This window comes from Acanthochromis polyacanthus, chromosome 2 (assembly GCF_021347895.1).
Source record: "Acanthochromis polyacanthus isolate Apoly-LR-REF ecotype Palm Island chromosome 2, KAUST_Apoly_ChrSc, whole genome shotgun sequence".
NCBI lineage: Eukaryota > Metazoa > Chordata > Actinopteri > Pomacentridae > Acanthochromis > Acanthochromis polyacanthus.
Genome location: NC_067114.1, coordinates 40,825,863 through 40,838,780, shown reverse-complemented (window position 1 = coordinate 40,838,780; position 12,918 = coordinate 40,825,863). Strand labels below are relative to the sequence as shown.

General features: G+C 40.3%; 1 protein-coding gene across 1 annotated transcript in view; it reads right to left on the bottom strand.

Annotated features, from left to right (window-relative positions):
• otog (otogelin) overlaps positions 1-12,918 on the bottom strand; it is a 95,527-nt gene that overhangs the window by 64,561 nt on the left and 18,048 nt on the right. The window contains exons 9-14 of the mRNA XM_051944368.1: positions 11,960-12,085; positions 11,608-11,716; positions 11,150-11,196; positions 8,094-8,239; positions 5,132-5,264; positions 2,908-3,085 (exon numbers count right to left, since the gene is read on the bottom strand). Coding sequence (XP_051800328.1) covers positions 2,908-3,085; positions 5,132-5,264; positions 8,094-8,239; positions 11,150-11,196; positions 11,608-11,716; positions 11,960-12,085 — 739 coding nt within the window. The remainder of the gene's footprint in view (positions 1-2,907; positions 3,086-5,131; positions 5,265-8,093; positions 8,240-11,149; positions 11,197-11,607; positions 11,717-11,959; positions 12,086-12,918) is intronic.

Below are 12,918 nucleotides of genomic sequence, written 5' to 3'. Positions count from 1 at the left end.
TTGTAGTATGAGAGAACATTTCCAGATGTGCAGCCATATTGGAAATTGGAAATCCAAGACCAGACATCCCACAAGTGCAGCATTCGTCCAGTAAGATGCAGCCAGTGTTTGTACAGTTATATTAGGAGCCTGTATTTGTTTCTGGTTTAAGGGAAAGAAAGTACCTGTCAATAATCTTTCTAGATGCATACTCATCAAGCATCCAACTCTGGGAAGCAACCACTGTATCTATAAATAAACCCTGGATGTTGCATCCGACTAAGTGGGCAGCTAAACCTTGAGGTCAGCGGGGCTGGGCTAGCCGCCATTTTGCGGGCCCCAATAAGCAGTAGTGCAGAGTCCCGAGCTTTGGCTTAAGCATATAGTTTTATGTGAAGGCCTGCTTAATAATAATAATTATTATAGCTTAGATTCTCATGAGGGTCGCGGGGGCTGCTGGAGCCTATCCCAAATATGGGACGCGCGAGGTGCACGTTCACGAAAACTACCTATTTGTGGATTGTTTACTGATTGCAAGACATGTTTTGGACAAAATATTTTACTGGCTTGTTTTGTCTGAATGTCCAAGGTTGGATTATGGCTGTGTCTTGTGGAATATTTTCATCTGTGACGAGTTTGAGCCTTCAAAGGTGAGTTATGCTGTTTCCGTTATTTGTTGTTTGTTGGACAAATGTGTTTATATTACCCGCTGTGGTAATCACATCTGAAAGTGGTTTATACCAGCGGATTCATGAGAATCTAAGCTTTCCATGGGTGTATAATGTTTCTATCATCGAGTTTGCAGCTTCGGTCAGTTTAGCAAAATACGTTTGCACATCTCAAGACGGCCCGAATACGGGCCGCTGAAGTTTAACGGGTTGAAGCATATATAAAAATTAATAAAATTATAATGATTAATTATTGTCAGTAACAGGTTATAATAAGGGGCTCTGTTCTGCCATGCTTGGGAAATGTACCTTGTACAGAACTTTTCACTGACATATTAAATGACATAAAATAAACTATAAATTCAACTTACTTATGAAAGGTTTTCCCCTTTCCTGTCCCTTTTCTGTAAGTACAGTTAATTGCTGCACAAGACGGCATAATAAATGGTAAGAAACGTTGTGAAAAAATTAAAATACCGAGAAAGAATAACACGTGCAAGTGCATGAGATTGCTTTGTTTAAACCAGCGGGGTACCACAGCAGGGCTTTGTTTTGGGGGTCGCAAGATGTCCACTTTAGTATATCCGGTTACCTCAGCTTCAGTAGCCCAGTACAACATCCAGGGTTTATTTATAGATCAGTGGAAGTAACCCTTTCTGTCCAAAACTTCTCTGTGGACACAAACCATGATAGAAATCTATTGCATGTGCGGCTACAGTTTTTAGTAAGTTACTCAAATATGCTCCTTCTTAGTGCTTTTTGTGTTTACTTGAAGCACATACACTAATTGGTCAGTTTTACCTAAGTTTAACAAACCATCTTGTTCACCTCCACATCCTCTCCACAATTCCAATCTGTCAACATGCAAATCAGTACAGGAAAATACAAGAGAGAAACTTAGCCAAATCACTTATCCAACAGTTTTTGACAAATGAGATTGTAGCACATTTCATAAAGAGACTGAACTTTATGCATTCCTGGGAAGACACCTACAGATCAACATTTTGTTGTAAGTAGTCCTCTGAACAGTAATGGCCCTTGATATCAAGCTAATTTTACAATGTAGAATAAACAGCTTTAACTAAGAGAAACTGTTCGCCTTCTATCTTAAAAAACAAACACGCTCAACAACCTAAGTTTATCAAACCATTATATTCACCTCCACATCCTCTCCACTATTCCAATTTGACAACATGCAAATCAATACAAGAGAATACAAGAGAGAGACTTGTCCAAATGAGATAACAGTGGTTTGTCCTTGTTCGTCTTAAACTGCATATTCCATCTGATGCCATTTGTCCTGTCTCTATTGTTTTTTACTGTTTTTAATGTGTATTGTGTATATATGGAAATGTTTGTACGGTGTCCCTGAGTGCCAAAAAAGGTGCCTTCAAATAAAATTTATTATTGTCATTATTGCTCTTACTGTCAACAGATCAGGTACTCATAAGTGTGTCATTCATCAGTTTCCACGCTAAACATTTAAAGAAAAGACAAAAAGTGACTCTGTTGCATTTCATCAGTGTTGAAGCAGAGTTTTGTAATTTTAGAAATGATTAAGTCAAACTACACTTGTAGGTTATCTGATATTAAATGCAAATGGAGCAGATACTGATACTAGTACGATACAGACACATCTTAGGTTTCCAACCATTTCCTTTAAAATCCTTTACCTGTGTTTCAGAATTCCCAACTCAACAAAACATGCCTCTTTTTTTAGTCTAAAACAACTGTAATTCAGAAAAATTACACTAGTACAGACCAAAAAAACAACACTACTTTAAGACTAAGACAAAACATAAAACAGGCAATTCTGCAAGTCATCATTTTAACTACAACCTCTCTTAAAGAGCTTCAGGCAAGGTGAGTTTTCCTTCTAGCAGCGTACGACCACTTCAGCCACCAACTGTGATGTATATCCATTTACAGCTGTTAGACAACATCCGCCCTGTATGGTCGCCCATTACGATACGGTACAGTGGAGCCCCTATTCCACTAACAGTAAATTCCTTGTTGAAGTGGCGTGTCCAGTTGGGCGCTCATCTGGCCTGCCTAAAAGAGGTGATCAGAGAGCGAGGCTTTTGATGCCGAGCCGCCCGGCCAGTGTGCATTACAGAGAGGTAGTGTGAGAGAGAGAGAGCACTTCAGCATCACCTCCCTCTCTGCCTCTGAAACAGGAGTATGCTCTCACTTTTTATGATCGGACGTGGGGTTAACGGAGGGCGCGGGAGGGGTCAAAGGTCAGCCGGCGCACACTTACAGGAAGTCATCTTGAATGTTGCCGTTGAAGGTGCCGCACAGCCCCACCGTGTCGTCCTTCCACAGCTCGTCGGCCTGCAGGTAGAGGCGAAACTCCCTCCAGCTGTACTGCAGTCGCAGGCCGAACGTCGTCCGCACCTGCAGGAACATCGACGACAGCTCCTGGATGTGGAAGATATCTGCGGGAGGAGGACAAGTCAGTCTTTCAGGTTCTTTTATTGTTAACATTTTTAACCACTCTTCTTCTACCCGCCTGTACTGCTACATCACTTGTCACATTAGCGCCACCTGTTGATCGGCAGAGTGTCAGGTGGACTGTGCGTCTTGTATCTCACCAGAGGCAGGCTGCCTGCCATTGGCCTCTTCATGACGGAAACAACAGCCTCCAGGCAGCAACATACCACACTGTAAATCTAATGTTTTGTAGAGGACTTAGATTGTGCAGTAGATGGCACTGCTAGCTTTTATGTGGTAAATTATCCGTTTTATCCACAGTTCTCACCTCCATTCATGCAACTGTTCCACCAACACAATTCCACCTGTCACTATTTAAAGGAACCCTGAAGCTGCACACTTTGCTTAGCTCCACCCAAGTTGGCTGTGATTAGTTTACAGAAACACCAACAAGTCAGAGTTTTCTATCTCAATAGCCGAATGATGGTGAGGTGTCCATTATATTCTACAAAATGGTCTCTAGGAAACTCTAGTATGTTTATCAATGACTCAGATTCATTACTTGTATTTCCACAGCTGGGATTACTCTCATCCCTTGACAGGTATAATCCTCCTGTGGTCCTCCTGCCTCTAACCTCACAATGAAAGTCAGTCTCACACATGGAAATAAACTGGTATGTACTGAAGAAGGTCACTGAAAGCCAAAAATCTGGTCTAGGTGCTAACTTCTGTCTTTAGAACAAACATTTAAAATGACTGATGTAAAAACGGTCGTTCGTTGAAAGCTGCAGGGAGCTCACACTAATTGTCGTGCTAAAAGCCATAATCTGTTTTGTATCACTCTCCAGTTCCACAAATAACAACAACAATAGTGCAAAATACAAAGCCAGCATAAAACATCGAGCCACAGACACCACTGATAGGCAATTCACCCACTGAAATACAGCAAAACTCTCTTTACAGAAGACCTGATGAATGATGAATACTCCTTATCTTAGTCTGACATCTGTTTGCAAAAAGGTAACTTAAAGAAAAATGTAAGTTTTCTCTTTTAGGTGGAACTGCTTAGTGAAGCATTTTCTGCTTTCTAACCAATGAAGCTGGACATCACCATGTCTGTGGGATCTCTTTGGCTTTGTATTTACGATCACACAATTTTTTCTATTATTTTGGGTATTGGTCAGATAAAAAAGAAATTACAAAGTAAGTTGCTCTGTTGTCAAGTAGAATTCAAACCAAAAAAAAAAAGATAGCTGGCCCATGTCTTAATCATGGAAGCCTTAATGTTAGCTGGCAGAGCAGACAGTATCATAAGCACTTTAATTTTACTAAAATCCAATGACTTACTAATATTAATACATGGCATTCATGTATAAATAATTACTTTTATGTCTGAAATACTAAGGAGTTCCATTAATAAGATGTGGAACAGCCATTATTTTTCAGCTCTACCCAAATATAAATGTTATTGGTGGTGGTGGAGCTGCAAATACAATTAATTTACCATGATGTGCAACAAAGAATCCAAATTCTGATCATTATAAATGTTGACTAATGATCCACAGAAGAGTTAACTTTATATCATTTAATTGTTTTAATGCTAGTTTTCATTTCTTTCTTTATGTGTATGTGCAGCAGTTTGCATTGTGTCTGTACATGACTCAGTAATTGGTGATCAATAATCTAAAAGGAAGAACTAATAAATGGAATATGTTGTCAATCTGTGTGCAAAATAACAAAGCTGAATTAGTGTTGGTGTTTTCATTGACTGAGTTACCAAATATCAGATCATTCTCACACGGTTTCACATAAAACATACAAAAGGCTGTTGACTTGACCCTGAAAACAATGGAAATCCCTAGAAGGAGCAATACTCAGAGGGAGGGCATTTTGTACAACACAATGTAGGAGCTAACCCAGCAGAGTATTGAGAAACATTTCTGTTCAATAGCAAAGCTGTCATTCAATCCGTCACTGCCATGACTCCCACAGTGATGAAAGAAGCCGAGCCCTGGATGTGAACAATGTTTGATAAAAGACGAGGAGAGTACCGTCAGAATAGGGCAGGGAGATGCGGTACTGTCCGGCCATGAAGACTTCTCCAACGTGACTCAGTGTAATCTCCGTTCTTGGATCCTCGTCAATAACCAGGTTAACTGATTGGATGCAGGCCCCATCCAAATTCTGCAATTGAGACAAGATGGCTTGATAAAGCACGCTTGCATTTTCCAAACAGCAGCAATTCAGACAAACAACAGGACACACAATGAGAGCAAAGTAATGGGAAGAAATAACAAGGAGGAGTGGGAAAGAAAAAGTTTTACTCCTGCTGCAGGATGCGTCATGAAGTCAGAGTGCCTTTGAGTGTTTGTCAGATTTCCAGTCTTTAGCGACGGAAAAAAAAAGACCCAAATGCTTAAAAATAAAGTTTTAAATTGATTGCAATTCAACCTGATGAAAAGGATAAAACCCTGTCAGTGGTCTCTGCAGACTGTACTGTGCTTAACACCCACAACACAAACCTGTCCAAATAAAACAGGCTCTGCTTTTGGAGTTTTTCCATTTCTTTGGTGTGTTAGAAAGCTGCTTTTTATGCACGTAAAAGGTTTGCAAGCTTACAAATTGAAACACTTTGTTTGAACTTCAGATGTTTCTTCTGTTACTCATCCACATCACCACAAATCAATTTGCATAACGTCTGCCTAGCAGCTAGTTCAGCTCTCAAATGAAGTATGAACACCTGCCTCAGTGTGACATTTTGTTCCTCATGACATCCACTTAAGAGCTACATCTCTGGACTCAGACATCTGTGGATATTTACAGAAACAACGGTTTCTTGCTTTCCATCAGGCTTTTCAGGAGAGGAGACTTAAAAGACTTACTGCTTCTTATTTATCCTGTACACTTGGTAGCTACGACTATCAACACTTTTAGTCATATGTCACCGTTTTACCATTATTTTTACACTAAAACACCAAGTGAAATTCCTCGTGTGTAAACCTACTTGGCAAGAAATCATTGTGGTTCTGATTGTGACAGAAGCTAAAACAAGCACTAAGAAGAGTTGCTGCAGCAATGCACAGTATGAAAAAATAGTGTGTTTTTGAACATGAACTCATGTAAACCTATTTAAACAGAGCCCAAAAAAGAAAGTCTCTTTAAAAACAATTACTAGCATTAGTAGTACTCTGCCTAAAAATTGAAACTTAGCTTTGAGGATGGCGCTTGAAGACAGGCAACAGGTCATTTAGAAGGAAAAGATTAATTGTGTGGTGGGAACTAATATGTTCATGAAACATCATGACTAAATGCCAACTAGATTTTCATATTTCCTGTGTATTAGTAAGGGCAGATAGCACATTATTGAATGTTTAAATGACAGTATAATTAATTCATGATTTTGAAGTCTTATCAGACACCAAAATGCTTCACAGTAGAGTCTAAAATTATGAGATCTGGTTTGACTACTCTGGAAAACAGCGTTTATTTTTTCTGATGACATAAACAGCGACCGACATAATGTTCCTAAGATGCTAATCGGACACCAATCCAGCGAGCTTAAAGAACTACAGCCACTGATTCTCTACAGGTTCATCACTATAAGCAACACCTAAGACATCGAACTGGTCATACTACCTCCTAAGCACACATTCAACTCCAGAAATATTGCCTTCAGTAACTGTTGATAGGCAATTCTGCAGAACACTAACAAAAATGTGATGCGTATAAACACCAGAATCGCTGACAGGCTAGTCAAGGACAGGCCACATGTCATTTAGAATAAAAAAAGATTACATACAGGAGAAAGACGTCATGATTAAATGTGGATTACATTTTTATAAATCTACAAAATACACATATACTATTGAGTGCTGATAGAGACATACTACAAGTATGAAAAATAAGGAAAACAAGCTGCAAATATGAAAATAAAATATGTAAATATGATTCAGCCTCAACTTAGAAACAGATCCATGAGTTTTTAATCTTATAAGACAACAAAACACGTTGCTGTGGTGTCTAAACATCACCGTCAGAGAAGCAAAACCACAAAGTTTCAGATCGAACACCAAATTTTTGAGCTTGAAGAACTACATCTGTTATGATATACAAATGGTCATTCAACCCCTTAACCACAAAATACTGTCTTCAGCAACCAATAGTTGGTCATTTTGGAGAACAGTTACAAAAGTGCCATGATTATGAAAACATAATTTGTTGAAAATCAAACCAGTGGCATTCATTGTGCTCCTTAGGTTATCAGGTGTTCATATTGTCTGACTGGTGGTGTCAAAAAATGTAAATATTCAAGAAATATTGCTAAAATCACTGTAATTACTCGTTGTTTTGATGTGTTTAAAGTAAGGAAGCCGGCACGCTGCTGACAGTAAATGATCTGTCTCTATGAATCGTCTCTTTCAGAAGTGGCAGAGCCCCATAGCCGAAGGTTTTAGCACCCTCCCCTCCTCCTTCCACTCTTCCCATCATTCACCTCCTGTTTTCGCATAACCTTCTCTCTGTCCAAGCCCCACCACTCCCTCCAGCGCCTCTCTTCACCTCCCTCTGCACTACAAAGCCGTGCACAGCCCTGTCAGTCAGGTCAGATAAGGTAATCCTGTTCACTTGGCTGTTACAGGTCTCGGGCCTCTGCTCCGATGAGTGGGACATCTTATATCTCCCCTCCACCTCCGCCGAGCTCAAAGTCTGCTGGGAAACAGGACGCTTGGAGAGAGCGGAGGGGGGGAGAGAAGAAGCTCTCAGCCCTTTGTTGCTCCTTTTATGTTCCTTATCTGCCCGAGCAGTCGCAGCGTGGCTCTCAGACACAAACGACCTGAGCTCAGCAGGGATTACTGAGCACTTAAATTATGATATGATCTACACGACAGACAAATTGCATGAGCCTGTAAGCCGAGCCAGCCGATCAGTTTGACTGCAGTGGGTGAAGTGGAAGAGTTGAGCAGCTTTCAGGATGTAGAGACAGAAAAAAAGAAGACATTATTGATGGAAACTCACAGCTCCACAGGGGGCGTTCTGGACGGTGACAGTGAACCTTCCTGAGCTGCGACTTTTAGCGAGGACGTACTGACATGTGGCTGGGAAAGTGTAGATCCGCCCATCAAAGGACTGAAAATACATATCGCCCGTCACCGAGCATTCACCTGCAGAGAGTGATGTGTTAGTCACTTATTACCTTCATACATCCACAGAAACGAACACCTTAAAACCACAGTCTGGTAGCATCTGCACACAACTTTGCTCAAGAGCAGCATTTAATGACAGATGTTTGAAGTATTTCCAGACTTACTGAGTTAAAACATAGATTTCTTGCCCTTCGTGTAGCTCCCTAATAAATTAAGAGCCTTGATCTTTCCATTTCCCTACCTTGCTCTCCGTCTATGATGCCTCCTTAAAAAGAAAACTCCTTTGTTGAAATTGATGTTTTTGAAGGAGAATATTCCAAAACTTGTATCATATTTTGTCCTTTATTTTAAGGTAGTGAATGACTGAAGGCTGCTGAATACATTAGGCATTTCGTTTTATATATAATTTCAAAAAAGCATTGATTGGATGTTGTCAAGTTCAAAAGCATGCTGTGCATTTTGTAGTAACCACACAAGTCATGGGAAAACGCCAGTTTGTCACATGTAGTTTTCTTGGTCCTTCCTCTTTTCTGAAACGCTAACCAGGAACTTATTTTGTTCCTTCCTCTAAACTACAAAACATTCCTCTTTTTTCCCTTTCATACTAAGATGCCCTTTTCTATAAGGCTTCCTGGTTTGTTACTATTTAAACTGAAAACATCTTTCACTGACTTGCATCTTTTCTAGGAAGCTTCTTATTATCTGATTTTTTTTTTCCTTTCTGACTGCATCACCTGAATCTGTGTTAAGTTTAACTTGGAAGTGTGTGCTGGGAATGGCATGTGCCAGTTTAACGATTTGGAAAACCAAGACAGAAAATTTCAGGTTAGCTCCTGTTAGCAACACTAGCTCATTGCATTACACTGTATCCACTGATACAAACACCATAGCAGCGTGATCACAGACAGATGTGTGCATACGACTGATTTAACTAGACATGCTCCTAAGTACTAATAAAGTAAGGCTGAACTATTGATCAGTTTCAAAATCAAAATTGTGATTTGAAACAATGTAATGAGAAAACTGCAATGGTTAAAGTTTACAGTATACAAGGTAATAAATAATGAGAGTAATCCTGTAATTCAATTTATTTAATTCCGGCAGACTGAAACTTTTGTGCTCCCCATTAATCAATAATTACTACATGATTACATGATGACTAAAGGCTGCACGCTGAGGTTTAACTGACATGAGCCCAGCCTCATTATTTTCTGATAAACTTTGCAGCACATCTGCCCCACAGTTTAAACCGGTATCAGTGGTTTTACAAATTCATGCAGTCTTCTGTGAAAGTCATACTTTAGAGGGTGTCTCATGGTGATCCTTCATCAGATATACATTTATATACACTCACTGGCCACTTTATTAGGTACACCTTGCTCCTAAAAGGTTGGACCTTCTTTTGGCTTTAGAACTGGCATACTTTCAACAAGGTGTTGGAAACATTCCTCAGATATTTTGGTCCATATTGCCATGACAACATCACGCAGTTGCTGCAGATTTGTCGGCTGAACATCCATAATGCCAATCTCCTGTTCCACCACATCCCAAAGGTGCTCTGCTAGATTAGCTCTGATGACACTGCAGGCCATTGGAGTACAGTGAACTCACTGTCATGTTTAAGAAACCAGTTTGAGATGATGTGAGCTTTGTGACATGGAGCATTAACCTGAGAGAAATAGCCATCAGAAGATGGTCCACTGTGGTCATAAAAGGACGGACATGGTTCGCAACAATACTCAGGTAGGCTGTGGCATTAAACCATGTTCAGTTGGTAGTAAGGGGTCCAAAGTGTGCCAAGAAAATATCCCCCACACCATTACATCCCCACCACCAGGCTGAACCATTGATACAAGGCAGGATGGATCCATGCTTTCATGCGGTTTACGCCAAATTCTGACCATCTGAATGTTGCAGCTGAAATGGAGACTCAGACTAGAAAACGTCTTTCCAGTCTTCTGTTGTCCAGTTTTGATGAGCCTGTGTGAACTGTAGCCTTGTAGTTTCTTGTTCTTAGCTGACAGGAGTGGCACCTGGCGTGGTCTTCTGCTGCTGTAGAACATCTTCTTCAAGGTTGGATGTGTTGTGGTTCAGAGATGGTGTTCTGCATTCCTTGGTTGTTACCAGTGGTTATTTGAGTTGCTGTTGCCTTTCTGTTATCTCCAACCAGTCTGCCCCTTCTCCTCTGATCTCTCACATCAACAAGGCATTTTCATCCACACAGCGGCCACTCTCTGGATATTTTCTCTTTTTCAAACCATTCTCTGTAAACCCTACAGATGGCTGTGTGTGAAAATCCCAGTAGATCAGCAGTTTGTGAAACACTCAGACAAGCCCGTCTGGCACCAACAATTATGCCATGTTTAAAGTCACTTAAACCCCCTTTTTCCCCACTTTGATGCTCAGTTTGAACTCCAGCAAGTTGTCTTGACCACGTCTACATGCCTAAAGCTATTTGTGTTAACAAGCAACTTGAACAGGTGTACCTAATGAAGTGGCCAGTCAGTGTATATAAAAACCTTTAATAAAAACATGTCACTGCAGCTTTCACTACTGTGGATGTGCTGAGCAGCCAATTTAGATTTTGAGGTCAGGTTTAGTGAAGATCTTCTGACTTTCACATTAGATGTCTGACTACAGGGAGCATTAAAGTTGAAATTTCAGACAGGGTAGAAGCTTCCTTGTCCTTTTAATATGATTTTTACTGTGCATAACATTCTTTGTTTTCAACAAGAGATCATATCTCTGCACCTTATTTACAGACTTGCTTCTCCTTAGCTACCTGAGACCTGTGCCACAATGTTTATTCCTTAAAGTAGGGGCCTGCCTCCTCCTAACTACAGAGGTTAACATGTATGTATGTCACCAAATGTGTCCTGAAGTGCAGTGGGAGTAAACATCTAATTAAGACAGAGGGTAGGTACAAACCTGGGCAGCTGTAGTCGGTGCAGTTCCACACTCCACCCATGCATGTGCTGAAACAGAAAGCAGAGACGTCCACAGGTGGCTCTGGGAACATGAAAGGCTGAGCTAATCAGCAGGATCACTGACAGAAACTGGACACAGAGAGCCCAGGTGGTCAGATCTGAGAAGATTAAAAGGACTGTATGGAGTCCGCAGGAAAATATTGTTCCTCATACAGTACATGATGCTGAAATGTACTGGACTATGGCCTTACATCTGTCCGTCTCTGGGATGAAAGAAGGCTTTTGGGAAAAACAAGATTTGTGAATGCTGTCAGAGATGTGATTTAAACAGTGTAAAGGTCATAAAGCTGGTAAGCCTTGCTGTTGCACAATATTTGCACAAACTATGTATGAACACATAAGCCAAAGCTGCTTTGTCTGAATGATCATAAAAGGTGAGAGGAATTAAACACGACTCACCAGTTATTGCATTCCTCCTGCAGCGTTTGGCCAGATGGATAAAACATGCCGTGGTACTCGCAGGGACAGTCGGATGGCGTCACACAGCTTCCATCCTCATATATCAGACCTGGGGACAGATTCAGACACACACTGATGAATATTGCTTTATATAATTGAGACATCACAGTAAACATGGAAGATGCAGCATTTTCTGTTCATCAACAAAGGATTAGAAGTAAACTGAACACTTTGAAGGATACCAAACAAAAGTTAGATTCCAAAGTGGGTGGTTTATATTAGGGGCATAGCACATGCCAGAAGCAGTAATAAAAGGGGCATTTGCAGGAAAAGAATCTGGAGAGAAACTCGCCATCGGGACAATAGCATCCATCGAGGCAGGCCAGCTTGCTGTCGATGCACGTTCGCTCCAGATTGCAGGACGCCGGGCAGCAGCTGATGCATTCCCTGTACTGCAGCCCTCGAGGACACTGCTTCGCTGGTCACAAAAATAAAACAACATAGATGTCAGAAACTTTGATACTAGGGGCTGAACATGCAGTGGGCAAATCAGACAAAAAGCAGACTGCTTGAAGGTTGTTGTCTATACAGTAATATAGCTTATTTAGTTCACCAGCTGTGATTTCATTAGCCTAAACACTGCAGTCATGTTTGTGTTACAGCTAGTCAGCAGTCTAGTCAACTTTTAAAAAAAAGAACAGCAGAAACAGTTGAACTGTCCTGTCAGGATGCTGTCTGTAAAATTAACTATATATAATATATATAATAATATAATAAAGATTGACTTTTTGTTTAACAAAACAGGCAAACACAGTCACTATAGAAATAACAATTTTCACATTTGTAGTGGCAAGCTAACCGTTCCTTAGCTAAAGATAAGTAGGCTAAGAAAATAAAATCATTTTAGTGAGTATGCACAAAAGTTAAAGGACTAGAACTAACTAATATGACTATACATTTTTACATTCAAAATCCATGAAAATGTTCACATTTGTGGTATTTTCAGTTGAAGTCCGTATTCCACTATAGCAATAGTCAGCTAACTGTTCCTTACCTAACAACGTCTACAGGCTACAGCAGTATCTGACTGATATTTTATTGGGTAGTGCTACTGTGTTAGCTTGGAAGTTGCAGCTGACCTCCAAAGCATGCTGATGGTCCTTAACTAGCACACATCAGCACCGACACATCTCTTGTATATAAATTATTCTAATTGGTAGTATGAATATAACAGTAATTTTTGTGTTAAATTCACAAAAATTGAAGAATTTGTAATTTTGCCTTTGACTTATGCCCTCAAGCTAGCCTCTA